Below are 18146 nucleotides of genomic sequence, written 5' to 3'. Positions count from 1 at the left end.
CTTTCATTATAATTACCTTTTACTGTCCGTATCTTTATAAATCTGACCTTTATTTGTCTTTGGAGACTGGAAACATTAAGTATAAACATTCGGGAGCAAACATCTGAGAATGATGACATCAGCAAATTATGGGCTGCAACACTGTATGCAGTATGTATTACTGACAATAAAATGTATCAAGGGAAAAAACAACAACAACACTGAGGTTGTCCTAAGTGCGGTTCATCACAACTGAGTATGTCATAAGTTAGGGACTGCCAGTATATCATACTTCTACCCTTTCTGTCAATCAACGTTTCAGATAACAATTTTTTAAAAATGAGCTTTTTAGTGCAAAGAGAACTTAATTCCAGAATTTTAAATGAGATTGAATTATTGCAAATTATTGTTTCATAAAAAGGCATATCTGCTGCCTTCAAAATTGGGATGAAAACCAAGATTACGATGCCTGAGAGCAAGATGGAATTTCTCCAACATTAATTTATGCCAACTGGTTCAATTTTGAAATTGAAATATGCTTCTATATCCCAATAATTTTAGGCAGTAGTAAAGGAAAAGCAGCACAGGATAATATTAAAAGCAAAACTCCACTAACTTACTGAAAGCAATTTGGCCCAAATACAGTGGCGAGATTGTGAACATTCATGCGGTTCTGCACGTGATGCTTGGCTACTTTCGTCAAAAACTGGCATAGATACTTCAGGAGGCAGTAGTGGGCGTCTGGCAGCTCTTTTATTAAGTCTCTTAAGCTGTTTTCCTGAGCATCATTTCCACCATCTGGAAAGACAAAGAATAAAAAATGTTCTTAAGTATATTTCATAGTAACAACAACAAAAACACCCATCTGTAATAAATTCTAACATTTTACTCAGAAAAAAATTCCTCAGAGACTGAGATAGGCCATCAATCAATCAATAAAAGGCATTTCTGCCATGTTTTGATCCTCGAGCATTTGATTTTTGTTTTAATTATGTTAAAAAAATTAATAATCTTGGAAATGATGAGCCTTATTCAGTGTATAAAATGGGTTCAATATTTCAATTTTATGGGGCTTTCCCCCCAAATTAAAATAATGGTTAGGTTTTCATCCAAAGCAGAATCTACCATTTAATTCTGGTCTTCAAGTTTGTTAAAACAAGGATATTTTGCTTTAATAAAATTTAACACTAGAGATCTACATACGGTTTTTTCATTTCTCACATGCCCTACAGTTTAGAATTCTATGTTTCTTTCACACAAAAGCTTAATAACCTTGCATCTGGCCAAATATGTCTGATGATGTGCCAAAATTCACAGGTATACATAGGAAAAATTTCCCTCACTTCTTTTTTTTTAAATTGTGCTTTAAGTGAAAGTTTACAGTTCAAGTTAATTTCTCATACAAAAATTGTTACTTGACCCTAGTTGCAATCCCTATAATGTGACAGCACGCTCCCCCTTTCCACCCTGCTTTTCCCATGTCCATCCACCAGCTCCTATTCCTTTCTATCTTCTCATCCCGTCTCCAGACAGGAGCTGCCCATTTAGTCTCCTGTATCTACTTGAAGAAGCACAATCTTCACGACTATTATTTCATGTTTTATAGCCCAGTCTAATCTTTATCTAAAGAGTTGGCTTTGGGAATGGTTTTAGTTCTGGGTTAACAGAAGAGTCCAGGGGCCATGTCTGCCTGGGTTACTCTAGTCTCAGTCAGATCATTAAGTCTGGTCTTACTACCAGAATTTGAGTTCTGCACACTTTTCTCCTGCTCACTCAGGGACTCTCTGTTGTGTTCTGTGTCAGGGAGTTCATTGATGGTAGTCAGCCACCATCTAGATCTTGTGGTCTTAGGCTGATAGAGTCTCTGGTTTATGTAGCCCATTTGTCTCTTGGGCCTAATATTTTCCTGTGTCTCTCTGGTGTTCTTCATTCTCCTTTGTTCCAGGTGAGTTGGGACCAACTGATACATCTTAGATGGCCGCTTGCTAGCTTTCGAGGCCCCAGATGCCACTCACTAAAGTGGGATGCAGAACATTTCCTTAATAAACTTCGTTATGTCAACTGACCTAGATGTCCCATTGTCCCCAGACCCCTGCCCTTCCTACTCTGTCCTTCGAAGCGTTTGTTTGTGTTCAGGAAACTTCTTAGCTTTTGGTTTAGTCCAGTTGTGCTGCCTTCCCCTGTATTGTATGTTGTCCTTCCCTTCACCTAAGATAATTCTTGTCTACTATCTAGTTAGTGAATTCCCCTCTCCCTCCCTCCCTACCCTCATAACCAAAAGAGAATTTTCTTATGTGTTTAAACCTTTTCTTGAGTTCTTATAATAGTGGTCTCATACAATATTTGTCCTTTCGCAACTGACTAATTTCACTCAGCATAATGCCTTCCACATTCATTCATGTTGTGAGATGCTTCATGGATTCATTATTGTTCTTTAATGTTGCGTAGTATTCCGCTGTGTGAATACACCATTATTTGTTTATCCATTCTTCTATTGATGAGCAACTAGATTGTTTCCATCTTTTTGCTATTGTGAACAGTGCTGCAATGAACATGGGTGTGCACATGTCTATTTGTGTGATGGCTCTTGTTTCTCTAGGATATATTTCAAGGATTAGAATCACCTCTAGTTGTTCTACCCATTTGTATTAGTTTAAGTAGGTACTGTGTTTCCAGAAATTTGTCCATTTTCTCTAGGTTTTCAAATTTGTTGGAGTATAATTTTTCATAGTATTCTGATTCTTTTAATTTCAGTTGGGTCTGTTGTGATATCACCCATCTCATTTCTTATTTGGGTTATTTGCTTCCTCTCCTGTTTTTCTTTTGTCAGTTTGGGCAATGGTTTATCAACTTTATTGATCTTTTCAAAGAACCAGCTTTTGGTCTCGTTAACTCTTTCAATTGTTTTTCCATTTCATTTATTTCTGCTTTAATTTTTATTATTCCCTTTCTTCTGGTGCCTGTGGGATTCTTTTGCTGCTCTCTTTCTATTTGTTTGAGTTGTAGGGTTAATGTTTTCATTTTGGCCCTTCCTTTTCTGGATGTGTCCATTTATTGTTATAAATTAATCTCTGAGCACAGCTTTTGTTGTGTCCCAAAGGTTCTGGTAGGATGTATTTTCATTCTTGTTTGATTCTGTGAATTTCTTTATTCTGTCCTTGATTTCTTCTATAACCCAGTAGTTTTTGAGCAAGTTGTTCAGTTTCCATGTATTTGATTTTTCCCTTGCATTTTCTGTTATCGATTTCTACTTTCATGACTTCACGGTCAGAAAGGATGCTTTGAAATATTTCGATGCTTTAGATTCCATTAAGGCTTGCTTTGTGGCCTAATATGTGGTCTATTCTAGAGAACATTCTATGTGCATTAGAAAAGAAAGCATACTTAGCTGCTGTTGGGTGGAGTGTTCTGTATACATCTATGAGATCAAGTTGGTTGACTGTGGCATTTCGATCTTTCGTGTCTTTACAAGCTGCTTTCTGGATGTTCTGTCCTTCACTGAAAGTGGGGTGTTTAAGTCTGTTACCGTTATTGTGGGGCTATCTATTTCTCTTTTCAATGATGTCAGAGTTTGTTTTATGTATTTTGGAGCCCTGTGGTTGGGCGTGTAAATACTTATTACGGTTACATCCTCCTGGTGTATTGATCCTTTAATCATTATAGAGTGTCCTTCCTTATCCTTTGTGGTAAATTTCGCTTTAAAGTCTATTTTGTCAGAAATTAATACTGCCACTCCTGATCTGTTTTGATTGTTGTTTGCTTGACATATATTTTTTTCATCCTTTGAGTTTTAGTTTGTATCTCTGAGTTTAAGGTTTGTCTCTTGTAGGTAGCATATAGACTGATCGTGTTTTTCTTTTTTGATCGATTCTGCCACTGTCTCTTTATAGGTGCATTAGGCCATTTACATTCAGCATAATTATTGATAGGTATAAAAAAAATTTTTTTTGTTTTTTATGAGTTTAGTGCTGTCATTTTGGTGTCTTTTTTTGTGTGTTGTTGACAATTTCCTTGTTCCACTTAATTTTCTGTGCTGAGTCATTTTTATGTATTTTCTTTTCATCTTTTTTCATTGTTGTTGATTTTGTATCTGCCAAGTCTTATGTTTTTCTCCTTCTATATTTTGATGTGCACGATTGTTAGTTTTCTTTGTGGTTACCTTAGCATTTACCTCTATTTTTCTAAGTTTAAACCAATCTCCTATTTCTTGATACTGCCTTGACTTCTTCTCCATATGAAAGTTCTATGACTACATTATTTAGTCCCTCTTTTTTGTTTTAATGTTGTCATCTGTTACATATTGATGTCTCTGATTCCCTATTTTCAGTGTTTTAGCTTTCATTTATTTTTGTGACTTCCCTATATGAGTTGACATCTGGTTGTTTTGTCCTGTGTTCTAGCCTTGGGTTGTTACCTGATGTTATTAATTTTCTAACCAGAGGACTCCCTTTAGTATTTTCCATAATTTGAAAAACAGTAAATAAATTTTCCAAAAAAAAAAAAAAAAAAAGACAAGTAATGGGGAGGGAGACAGATATATGTGGAGAATTTCAAGTTTAACAAAATAACATTAAGTCCTTTATGGTATGAATGTACAAATCACTAAATATGTTCTCAAAAGGCAAAAGTAGGTGAAGAAAAAAGATCTTATACCTATCTCGTTCTACCAAAAAGAATTTGTTTTTATAATGGAAGGTGGATTCACTGATTCACTCATTGGGCGAGTACTTGAATGTCCTCTACATTAGCTACTTTGCCAGTAGCACATCCGTTTTTGAACCTTAAGTATTCATATCACCCTTTCAAATTTTTGTTGAACTAGATTGACAGTGCAATAAAGATCTTAATTTATTAGCATGACATTTCTTCTCATCTCTTTTCACACGGATTAATTATGTACTAACAATATATCTATGAGGCAGTTAATTATGTACTAACATATCTGTGAGGCAGTTCTACTCCGTCGTATAGGGTTGCTATGAGTCAGAATCGACTCGACTGCACTGGGTTTTTTTTTAACAATATATCTTAGAGGCACAGCCAGAACACTCCTTAAAAGTGAGCATGGTGAGACTTGTTTCACTTACTATGGATATGTTATTAGGAGGAACCAATTCCTGGAGAAGGACATCACGCTTGGTTAAGTAGAGGGTCAGCAAAAAAGAGGAAGACCCTCAACAAGATAAGGCTGACACAGTGGCTGCAACAAAGAGCTCAAACACAGCAACGGTCTGTGAGGATGGCACAGGACCAGTCAATGTTTTGTTCTGTTAGACATAAGATCACTATGAGTCACAGCCACTCGACAGCACCCAAAAACATACTGAGAATCTGCAATTTGCATTGCTATTCCAGAAATATGCGGTATCACCATTACTGCCAGCCTGCAGCAATCCTACATTCAAGATTTCCCACAAATGATAATAGTAATTGCTCGACACCTTCACAGGAGGTTTGTGGAAGCACTGAGGTGTAGCAGTGGTACAAACGTGTCCATTAAGAAAATGCCTTTCAATGCTTTTGAGATTCAAAGTCCATAATAATTACTTTATTATTGCTTACTTTATTTTTTGATCTGTAGATATTCAAATATAATAAGTGGAATAAACACTACCTTATTTATTCATATTCTTACATTTATATTGATAATTAAAATGGCTCCCTCAAGACCTCACAACATGATAAAAGAGAGTTATCAACGCTTCTATTTTGGTGTACTTTTATTCATAATATAAATTTACCAAACACTATGTGTGATATAGGCAGCCCTCGTGGTAGAATGGTTAAAGCACTCGACTGATAACCAAAAAGCTGGCAGTTTGCATCCACCAGCCACTCCTTGGAAATCCTACGGCGCAGTTCTACTTCGTCCTACAGGGTCGCTATAAGTCAGAATTGACTCAAACGCAATGGGTGGTGGTGGTAGATGTGTGATATCGAGAGCCCTGGTGGTGCAGTGGTTAAAGCAATTGGCTTCTAACCAAAAGGTCAGTGGTTTGAACTCATCAGTTGCTCCACAGGAGAAAGATGTGGCAGTCTGCTTCTGTAAAGACTACAGCCTTGGAAACCCTATGGGGCAGTTCTACTCTGTCCTACAGGATTCTCTGAGTCAGAATCACCTAGATGGCAGTGGGTAGGGTAGGTATGTGTGGTATTTATCACACACATTCTATATGTCTGACATTAACCCTAGGGGATACAGCACTGAACAAAACAAAGTCCATGCTTTTATGAAATTTATATTCTAATGAGGGCCACAGACAATAAAAATACTTATGTCAAGTTTTGTAATAAGTGCTATGAAGAAAAATAAAGCCAGGTAAGGGGGAGTAAAGGAGGGTGATGTAGGGGTGGAGGGTGTTATTTTTCATTCAACTTGAAAAACACATTCATGAAATATTCATTCAATCATTCAACATGTATTTATTCAATACCTGCTCTGTGCTAGGCACAGTTCTAAGCATTGGGGATACATCAGTAAACAAAACAAAAACCCCTACTCTCATGGAGCTTAAGGGACAATGGGGTGAGAGGGAGACAGAAATTAAACAATACATACACTCACAGTCTTATCAGGAATTGGGAGTACTGTCTCTAGGTTAGGGATAGTGACTGTAATAACTGTATATAATATTGTTAGGAAGACCTCCTTGAGAAGGTAATTGATGTCTGCAAGGCAGATAAAGTAAAGAATTCACAAACTGGCAGATGTTAAGACTGCTCAGGTTTGAGAGCTGGATTTTAAAAATATTTAAATCGCTTAATATCTTGCATATAAAAAGTGACAGAAAATAGCTTTAATAGATTTTAAGACACACAGAAAATAAGTAGGACAAACTAGCAAAGGAACGAAGAGAAATCTATGGAGGCCTTGGGTGGTACAAATGGTTAATTAATGTGCTCACCTGCTAATAAAAAGGTTGGTGGTTTGCGTCCACTCACAAGTGCCTTGGGAGAAAAGGCCTGGTGATCTACTTCTGAAAAATCAGCCATTGAAACCTCTATGGACTATGGTTCTATCCTGACACAAATGGGGTCATCATGAGTTTGAACTGACTTGATGACAACTGGACTTTTTTTTTTTTTGTATTCCTCAAATATATTTTAAAGAAGTGTGAAATAATTTTGCCCATTTACAGAACTAGGTTGGATGAAGCGTCATGTAGGAACCAGATTAGAGACCATTTAAATAAGGAAAGGCTCATTTGCAACCATCTAGGACACTCCACTGGTCTCACCCCTTCAGGAACAAGGAAGAATGAAGAAAACTAAAGACATAAGGGAAAGATTAGTCCAAAGGACTAATGGACCACGTCTACCATGGCCTCTACCAGACTGAGTCCAGTACAAATAGATGGTGCCTGGCTACCACCACTGACTGCTCTGGCAGGGATCACAATAGAGGGTCCTGGACAGAGCTGTAGAAAAATGTAGAACAAAATTCTAACTCAAAAAGAAAAACCACACATGCTGGCCTGGCAGAGACTGGAGAAACCGTGAGAGTATGGCCCCCGGACACCCTTTCATCTCAGTAATGAGGCCATTCCTGAGGTTCACCCTTCAGCCAAAGATTGTACAAGCCTAAGGAACAAAATGACTAAAGGGGTGCACCAGCCCTGGGGCAGGGACTGAAAAATAGGAGAGAACAGGAAAGCTGGGAATAGGGAACCCAGGGTTGAGAAGGGAGAGTGTTGACATGTAGTAGGGTTGTTAACCAATGTCATACAACAATGTGTATACTATTTGATGAGAAACTAGTTTGTTCTATAAACCTTCACCTAAAGTTCAATAAAAATAAAAAGGTAAAAAAAAAAAAAAAAAGAGAGAAGGCTCATTTGATGGTCAGAGGGTAAGAATACTCAGCAATGCAATTCCACAGAAGGGTCTCAGGAATAGAAATAAAACATACCTCTGCAGATGTATTAAAATATTTCAATTGTTTTAAATTTAAGTTAGTTCTAGAATTAAGTTGGGATAAAAACTAGAATAATTCATTAAAATTTCTGAATCCAAAAGTTTTAAGAAAACTAAAGGTTAATAACTGAAATAGCCACCATTTTCTTTAAGTCTTTTCTCAAGACAAGAACTCTTTCCATTACTAATAATTTGAAAGTGCCATTTCAAATTACTCACGTCTTCTGTTTAAATCTGACCCATTTCTCAAGCTAAAAGTAAAAAACACGCAACTAGCAGAATGTACAGAGAAAATTAGTCAGCATTTAAAGACTGTACCATAAATACTTTGGTTCCAGATAAAGCAGCAAACATTGAACCATGTGACAAATATTTGCTCTCATTAAAAAAAAGATTATGATCATAATCAGCAATGTCATATCGATATAACACAAGAGATATGGATGGCACCCAACTCTTTAATCTAGACATTCGGCCTAGTGTTTGTCACATGCCTCACTTTTTAATGGCCATGAGGTTACACCATAGTTACATTTTCGGCCTCTAGGAGGTAAAACATAAAAACTAACAACAGGCAAAATGCTAATCTCAACCATGCTATATCTCAGAGCCATGAGAAGGTCAGCCATTAAAACAATAAAAATATTCAGCCTTGTGGTTCCAGATTTATCGAAGTAGATCTGTATTTCCTCATTAAGCCTCACAAAAGAATTTATAGAAACTTGTTAATCTATCAGATAGAAAAATGAGCTGCTGCCGATTTTAAAGCTGAAGGAAAGTCACAAGCCATAGAATGTAGGTAGCCTCTAGAAACCAAGAATGATCCCAGCCAATAGCCAGCAAGGAAATGGCGACTTCAATCTTATACCACATGGCACTCAGATCTGCCTTCACTGAGCCTGGAAGCAGATTGGCCCCCCGGGCCTCCAGATAAGAGTCCAGGCTGGCTGATACCTTGATAGTGGCCTTGTGGGACCTGGAGCAGAGAAACCAGCTGGGCCCACACAGCCTTCTCACCCACAGAACTTGAGATAAGAAATTTGTGTTGTTTTAAGCTACTAAATTTGTAGTCATCTGTTACAGCAGAATTGAAAATATACACATTGCCATTTAGGGATGACTAGACAAAAACAGAGAATGATTAATTAACTTGTTCATGTTCAACAGCTGCCAAGTAGCCCAGCTGCAATTCAATCTGGACAGCATGACCTCAAAGTACATGCTTTAAATGGTGCATTCTAACAAAGTTGGCTATTATTATTATCATTATTACAGAGCACTTCACATGGTGTCTCACACATGTATTTAGGAAATGTTTCCTGAACCAATAAATAAATAAGCAGAATTGGTGAGGGGGTGGGGACCTTAATCCATTTATGATAGGTTACAGAGTCTTAGTCTTGGGGGAAGAGAGAAGCCACATTTTAATTAAAGCCTACAAGAATGTCTGGGTACAAAATGTTTTAAAAATACATGAGAATAAACAAAATATAAACTATATTTCTCTCTAAACATCCATTTACAGAAGAATGAGAAAATAATCATAAAAATCCAGTGGTACTGGATTAGAGTAGGTTTTACCTCTGTATTTCATTCTCCAGAAGTCTTTGCAGAATCATTTCTTTAGTGATGAGAAGCTTATGTAGACAACACTAATTAACTACATGTGATGGTTAATGGAATTGGTATGTTTCTATGACAAAGGAGAAGTTATGTTTTTACAGTTCTCTTGCAACCTTTGGCCACCACAAAGTTCTCAAAGACCTCACACAACTTTCGCAAAGGGCAGGATGAAAAAAAAAAAAAAAAGTGACTAATAAAAATTAATAAATTACAGTTTATTATCAGACATTATTAATGAAATGGAAGATCACTCTGCTTAGATTCTGCACGATGCAGAGGTATATTTATTGCCAAGTTAACCCATACTACATTAACATTCCTGTTACCGCGATGAACCTACACGTTAAAGCAAAGGCAAAAGCCTGTAGAAAAAACAAAGAATTAAGTAATAGTTTACATTTCAGTCCTATACGCAAAAATCAACCACTGATTACACCTAAATAGTAGGTTAGCAAATTTATTTATTTTGTGGGCATTTATGGATGCTGAATGCTTGCAAGTTGGGGGCAGGTGGGGTAGGTCAAAACACAGTAGGACCTCCCTATCCTTGGGTTCTGCATCCTTGAATTCAACCAACCATGGATAGAAAATATTTGGGGGGGAAAAAAGTTCCAAAAACCAAAACTTAATTTTGTGGCATGCTGAGCACTACACTTAATCCACGTGACTGAAATGATGTGTAGGCACACCCTTCTGTAGCTTCACGCCATGTCACAGACCCTCAGTCTCTCTCCAGCACTTGTTATTTGAGCATTGTTTGCCTAGAGTTTTTTTTGTCATTATTCCCTAAAAAATCCAGTATCAACAACAATTTACATAGCATTTACATTACATTAGGTCTCTGGAGCAGGACATCATGCTTGGTAAAGTACAAGGTCAGCGAAAAACAGGAGTACGTTCGGTAAGATGGACTGATACCGTAGCTACAACAATGGGCTCAAACATAACAGTAATTGTGAGGATGTCACAGGACCGGGCAGTGTTTTGTTCTGTTGTACATAGGTTCACTGTGAATTACAAGCGATTCGACAGCACCTAACAACTGATTAAATCCTCACCTGTATAAGGACTAGTTTGGTGTTGTATGAGTTAAATCACCATCGCCAGAGTTATTTAGGCCTATTTAAATTTTTTTTTAATTTTATTTTGTATGTGTCCTCATTCTCCCTTAAAGCCCTCAAATTGTTTTTGGACTCAGTGTAAAAGGCTGATTATTTCCCTGGGTTCAGTAAAGCAGGTGTTCAGAATACTGCTTTGAGTTAGGGCAGAGCTATATGTGGTTAGCAAACTATTTGGCACCTCTCTAAATTGATACTTTTTTTTTTAATTTTATTGTGTTTTAGGTGAAAGTTTACAGTGCAAATTAGCCTCTCATTCAAAAATTTGTACACAAATTGTTTTGTGACATTGATTGCAATGCCTGCAATGTGTCAGTGCTCGCCCACTTTTCCTTTATACCCTGGGTTTCTCGTGCCCATTCATCCAGGTTTCCTGTCCCTTCCCGCCTTCTTGTCTTTGCTTTTGGGCTGGTGTGCCCATTGCCTAGTTGACTGAACTAAGAAGCACATTCCTCACGTGTTATTATTTCTTTTATAGGCCTGTCTAATCTTTGGCTGAAATGTGGACTTCAGGAGTGGCTTCAGCTCTGAGTTAGCAGGGTATCTGGAAGCCATAGTCTTAGGGGTTCCTCCAGTCTCTGTCAGACCAGTAAGTTTGATCTTTTGAATTTAATTTTTTTCTTAATTTTCTCACACTCTGACTGGAAACCTCTATTGTGATCCTTGTTAAAGCAATTGGTGGTGGTAGCCGGGTACCATCTGGCTCTTCTGGGCTCAGGGTGGTGAAGGCTGTGGTTCATGTGGTCCATTAGTCCTTTCTTTGCACTAGTATTTTCCTTGTGTTTTTGGTTTTCTTCATTCTCCTTTCCCCCAAGCTTGATGGGACCAATAAATGCATATTAGATGGCTGCTCGCAAGCTTTTAAGACTTCAGGTGCTACTCACAAAAGTAGGATGTAGAATATTTTCTTTATGAACTACATAATGACAGTTGACCTAGGTGTCACCCAAGACCACAGTCTCCAGCCCTCAGCCCCAGTAACTCTGTCGCTCAAAGTTTTTGAATGTGTCTGGGAAACTTCTATGGCTTTGCCTCGGTCAAGTTGTGATGACTGCCCCTATATTGTGTGCTGTCTTTCCTTTAAGCAAAGTTAACAGTTGTCTATTAACTAGGCAAAACCACTCAGCTAAACTCAAACAATACAAATGGATAAAAGACACAGAGTCACCTACTGAGCTCCCTGTGTAATGAAGATGAATGGGACCCTAGGTTCTAGTGTAGGGTAGTTTATTAAATTAGATTTCTGTACAATTAGCTACTGCACTAACTAAAACTGCCCTATAATTAGGGTGGTTTTGAAAAGAAAAACAGTTGCTGTCTATGATGGATTGAATGTATTCCGCCAAAAATTACACTGAAGTCCTAATCCCTGTATCTCTGAATATGACTCTGTTTGGGAATAGGGGCTTTCTTTTTTATGCGATTGAGGTCATGTCAGAGTAGGGTGGGTCATAAATATAATCACTGCTGAGAGATACCTTATAAAAAGTAGAATAGGCAGAGAGACACACATGGGGTAGCAAGATGGTATGTGATGATGGAGGCAGATTAACACAAGCCCAGGAACCTTAAGGACTGCCATCAGCTAACAGAAGTTGAAACAGACATAGGAGGACTTTCCCCTTCAGTTATTCTCTGAATTGGGAATTCTAACCATCCGAAGTGTGGAAAAATAAGTTTCTGTTCTCTAAAGCCACCCACCTTGTGGGATTTTGTTAGACAGCCTTAGAAGAGCCTCAATGAGATGGAATGACACAGTGGCTGCAACAATGGGCTCAAATATAGCAACAAATGTGAGGATGGCACAGAACCAGGCAGTGTTTCATTCTGTTGTACAGAGGGTCACTATGAGTTGGAACAGACTCAATGGCACCTAACAACAACAACAATAAAAAACTAAGGAGTCCTGAGTGGTGTCAACATTTAACGCACTCAGCTGTCAACTGAAAGGTTGGAGGTGCAAAAACTAAGACACTGTCTGATCATTAAAGTTGTGTGTCAACTTGGCTGGGCCATGATTCTCAGTGGTTTGGCAGCTGTGATGTAGTTTGTCAGTTGTATGATGATGTGATCACTTCCATTATGAGATTTGATATAATGTGATCACCTCCGTGATGGGATCTGCTGTGAGTAGCCAATCAGTTGAAAGGGAGTTTCCTTGGGTGTGTGGCCTGCATCCAATATAGTGGACACTCTGGGAAGGCTCTTGGGCTTTTGGTTGCTCTGGATCCTACAGCTGGCTCCTGTTTGTCTGATCTCCAGTTCTTGGGACTTGAATTAGCAGCTTACCTGCTGTCTGGCCTGCTGATCTTGGGATCTGTCAGTCTTCACAGCCTATGAGCAAGAGCCTTGCTGTCTAGCCTGCCAATCTTGGGTTTGCCAGCCCCTGTGGCTATGTGAATCAGGAGACCCTCCAGCCTGACCTGTAGGCTAGGGGCATTCCAGCCTCTACAACCACGTAAGTCATTTCTTTGATATAAATATCTCCATGTTTTTACATGCTTTACTGGTTTTTCTTCTCTACAGAATGCAGCCTAAGACACTGTCTAAATTATCAAAGGGCACTAATGCTCATAAGCTAAAATTCACAGGCACTTAACTCTCACACTTATTTGCACAGCTGCTATTACAATATTATTTTCCATACAAAATCAAGTATGAAAAAAAGGCAAATGAGAACTTCCACTTAAAGATGATGGATTGATCACAAGCTTATCTAATCTTCTTCCCAAGACTCTACTGAAATGCCAGTAAAATAATTTTTTAAAAAGTATAAGCACTCAAGGACAAAAAGAACGGAGAAGAGAGAGGCGATGGGACTTCAATGACGTTTAGAAGTGAGGCAAGTGACTGAAAACCAGCAGACTGTTCAAAAGCCTACAGATAGGTGTAAGGCTCCAAGAAGGCCTCCATCATCACATACACCTCGGCAAGCATGTGCTCGGGCAGGAGGGCTGAGGCTTAGTCCCTTGATAGTAGCAAAGAATTCTTGGACACCCAGGATAGTTAAGGGATGGAGTGAAGAATATAGTTGAAATTGTGAGGATTAGTGAAAGTTTGCAAAGAAACATGGGCCTGTCAGCATACTTCCCACCTCCCTGCTACCCTTGCTCCTGAGAACTGAATGGCTGATGAGAAAAATGTGTCCACATATTGACATTTGTGGGTTCCCAAACAGAACAGCTAGATTTCTCCCTCCCGCTACTTATTTGTTCTACAGTAAAGTTCACCACTAGACAAATACCAGTCCCCATATACAAAGCATTATTCTGAAATAAAAACAACCAAGTATCATGATGCATTTGAATAAAGAGAGATAAAAAGGAAACCCAGAAACAAACAAACAGAAATAATATAGGGAACAGAAGAAAAAATGTTTTTTTAAATTCTCTTGTTATTATCCTCAAACAGAAGAAATAAGAATAAAATGGTATAAAACATGGATAGAGTGCTTCGAAAAAGGAAGAGAGAGCAAGAATATATTGGATTTTAAATCAAAGCTAAAATTTAAAAAAACAAGTTTTGGAAAATAAAGTTGAAAAAATTTCACAGAAAAAAGAATTTAAGAAGAATGCTTTTTAAAAAAATAACATAGGAAACATAATATAGGAAAATTTTTCAGACCAAAAGACACTATTTTCCACATTAAAGGAGCTCACTCAGTGTCCGACACAATGGATTAAAAAAAGGTTCATACAAAGGGAAATTATTGTGAAGTTTCAGAAAATCAGGAATGAAAAGAAGATCCTAAAATCATCCGGAGAAAACCAAGAGGTTACATACCAAGGAAGAAGAAAAATCAGGGTAGCGATGGACTCTCAGGGGCATCATAGGATACTGCTGACAGTGGAGTAGTGCCTTCTAAATTCTTGGAGATGATTTTCTAATAAACTCCTAAACCTAGCCAAACTATCAACCAAATGTTAAGATAAAAATAAATATTTTTAGATAGGAAATATGCCTCCCATAAACCCCTTCTCCAAAAACTACTAGATGAGGTCCTTCAAAAAAATGAGTGAACAACCCAAGAAAGGGGAAGGCACAAAAACTCAAACCAAACCCATTGCCATGGTGTTGATTCTGACGCATAGTGTGACCATTAGAGGACAGAGTAGAACTGCCCTATAGGGTTTCCAAGCCTGTAAGGCTTAACAGAAGCAGACTGCCATATCTTTCTCCCGTGAAGCTGCTGGTAAGATCAAACTGCCAACCTTTTGATTTGCAGCTGAGTGTTTAACCACTGTGCCACCAGGGCTCCTCCTGGAGGAAGACATAGATCTAGGAAACGAAGACACAGATCTAGGAAACAGCAGGTCCAGAAAAAGAGGCTATAAGGGAAAGAACAGGATGACAGCCGTAGCCAATCTAGGTTAGAGCAGAAGAAAGAAGGGCCTCAAGAGGAACTACCCAGAAATAAAGAATCTGTAAATCAAATAATTTTGGGGGGTTGAAAAAAAAAAAAGTTAATGTGAGATCCGTTGGAGTAGTTTCAAGAATGCAGATAGGTTTATAGGAAATTATGTAAATGGGAAAAAAAAGACAAATATTAGCATCAGGAAACATACCCCCCAACACACACGCATTCTCACATACAAACCGGGCACACTTAAATAGCCATAACAATTTAACTATTAATTATGAATTTAACTAAATTAATTATTAATTTAACAACACTGGAAAGAACTGTCTGGAAGAAGGGACAGTTTAATAGATCTAATGTCACATATTTCATAAGCAGAAGCAATGAGATTGTATCTAGAAAGTGAAAAACCAAGATACAACACTGTAAGCATATTATTAAATGGAGGCAAGTATCAAAAGCAACAGCCAACTGAGTTAAAACTGATTTCCTCTGGGAAATAACTGACAGCTGTCAAAAGGTGTGATGGGGTCTGCAGGTTTTCCTTACAAAGCTTTCTATTTTGCTTATTAAAAAAAAAGGTAAAACAACTATATTTATGTATTAATTTGATTAAAAAAACATTCTTTAAATAAAGGAAAACAAGTCCAAGGCAATGAGAATGATGAATTTTATTAAGGGTAATAAAATAACTTAGGAATGTGCCACTCAGTATTTAGCTAATAATTTTACTAAAAGATCACCAAACCCAATTACATCCACAGCCTACACACACACTACACTCACCGTTCCAATCAGGTGCCTGTGTTTTCCCAATTCCTTTGTTCATATAATCTCTGCCTGAAGTGCCCATGATCTGTGGAAACAGTACTACTCCTCCAATGTCCAGCTCAAATACTACCTTTTTTTTCCATAAAACTTCTATGATCATCTGACTTAGAAATGATTCCTCCTCTCCCTCAATTCCACTTTATTCTGTGCCTCATGTCTCCTTGTATAAGTGTTCTATTTTCATAACAAAACTGGCATACTGTTGGTAAGACAATGTCCTAATTTTCTATTGAGCACTAAAGAACAAAACCTAATGCCTTCACCTATATTCCACAACTGAAAAGTAATTCATCAATCACATAATTAACACATTAAAAGGAATCCTATGCTATATGTAACATATATGTAGCAAATACTTGTGGGCTCACACTTTCACTAAAATTACATGAAACACAGAAACTAAAAACTATAGCTAATTGGCAGTCAACCCAAATATTTTGCCAGAAGAATTTATAAGAGGTTAGGTCCACCTTGCGCTATTTACCATCTGAACCCACAATCAAAAGTTCAAGTTGAGTTTCACTTTAACTTAGGTAAGAATATTGAAATCTTACCTTCAAATTGAAACCCATGTTTTTCCCGTTTTCCTTCCTAATCATTACAACAACAACAACAAAAAAAAAACTACTGTTGTTGAGTCAAATCGATTCCTACTCACAGCAACCCTACAGGACAGAGTAGAACTGCCCCACAGGGTTTCCAGGGACTGCCTGGTGGATTCAAACTGCTGACCTTTTGGTTAGCAGCTGAACTCTTAACCACTGTGCCTAATCTTAGGCAGAGTTATCTTCCATAACTCTTCCGTAATTTTTGTAGAGACAGAGAAGTTAGAGAGTAAGGGTAAAGAGACAGACTTTAAGGTTGAAAGCAAAAAAAAAAAAAAAGGGTTGCAGGAACTTATACTAAATGGCCTGTATTCTTATAACCAAGAAAACAAAGGGACAGGAATGAGGGCTGAGTTTGGCTGAGTACATAGCATGGGGGAAAGAGACTGCATTACAAGTACTGATGCCTGCCTCCCATCCCTAGAGATGATAATTTAATTGGTCTGGGGTGTGTCTTGGTCTCTGGAATTTTTCAAAGCTTCCCAGGTGATTCTAATGGGCTACTAAGGTTGAGAAGTCCTGGCTTACCATTTATTAAATATTTATTATATGACAGGCATTGTTTTAAGTGCTTTAGATGGATAAATTCTTTTAATATCTACTATCTCCTCAGGAAGTAGGTACTACTATTATTTCCATTTAACAGTTAGGAAAATTAACTGAGGTGGATTTTCTAATTTTTAATAATTTATTTTATTTTTGTTATTGTCGAAAATACACATAGTAGAAGACAAACCAATTCAACGATTTCTACAGGTACTATTCAGGGACAGTGATTACATTCTTCAAGTTGTACAACCATTCTTACTCTCCTTTCACAAATTGTTTCTCCCCCATTAACATAAACTCACTATCTCCTGAGCTTCCTATCCAACCTGTCAAGTTGCTAATGTAAATTTGATCCCATATAGATAGTTCTTTAAAAGGGTACAATGTTCTAGTCAGACATTCTTTACTAATAAAGTTGAACTATTGTTTGGTTTGAAGAAGACTTTAAGGTATATTTTTTATTTAAGGTTTAAAGATTATCTCAGGGCAATAGTTTTGGGGGTTCATCCAGCCTCAATGGCTCCAGAAAGTCTGGATTCTGTAAGAATTTGAAATTCTGTTCTACATTTTACCCCTTTTGATCAGGATTCTTCTATAGAATCTCTGATCTAAATGTTCAGTAATAGTACCTGGGTCTCATCCAGTCCTTCTGGTATCATGGCAAAGGAAGTAAGTCATTCATGTAGGCAATTAGCCATGCATTCCATTTCCTCCTCCTACTCCTGACTCTCCTTCTTTCTCTGTTGCTCTAGGCAAATAGAGACCAATTGCTGTTTGCAAGCTTTTAAGAACCCCGGTACTATGCAACAAAGACGTAGAAGAAAAACACTAAAAATGATATTATGCCAATTAATTGGGATGTCCCATGAATCCATGACCCTAAACCACCAAACCAAGAAACCAAATCCCATGAGCTGTTTGGTTGCACATAAGCAGGCTAAGAAGCTGCTCCTTTGTTGCTGTTGTTGTCATAAGTGAGGTGGTTTTAGTTTTAAAGCATCTGCAATGCTTGACATTTTCCTTCAAAAGATGCAGCCCAATTCCCCTTCCCATGAATGTGCGCCAGATTAACGACTTACCCCAATGAACAGATTCTGGTAGAAGTGATGCTGTCTGACTTTTAGGGCTAGATCAGAATTTCTCTCTTGGATTGCTTGCTCTGGGAGA

The 18146-nt window shown here is 37.8% G+C and overlaps 1 protein-coding gene across 4 annotated transcripts in view; it reads right to left on the bottom strand.

Moving 5' to 3' along the window:
- The window catches only part of FAM13A (family with sequence similarity 13 member A), a 363829-nt gene that overhangs the window by 277491 nt on the left and 68192 nt on the right, over positions 1 to 18146 (bottom strand). For all 4 annotated transcript variants that reach the window (XM_064285550.1, XM_064285551.1, XM_064285552.1 and 1 more), the window contains one exon: positions 600 to 777. In XM_064285550.1, coding sequence (XP_064141620.1) covers positions 600 to 777 — 178 coding nt within the window. The remainder of the gene's footprint in view (positions 1 to 599; positions 778 to 18146) is intronic.

Source organism: Loxodonta africana, chromosome 5, assembly GCF_030014295.1.
Source record: "Loxodonta africana isolate mLoxAfr1 chromosome 5, mLoxAfr1.hap2, whole genome shotgun sequence".
Lineage (NCBI taxonomy): Eukaryota > Metazoa > Chordata > Mammalia > Proboscidea > Elephantidae > Loxodonta > Loxodonta africana.
This window is presented reverse-complemented; position numbering and strand designations above follow the sequence as displayed.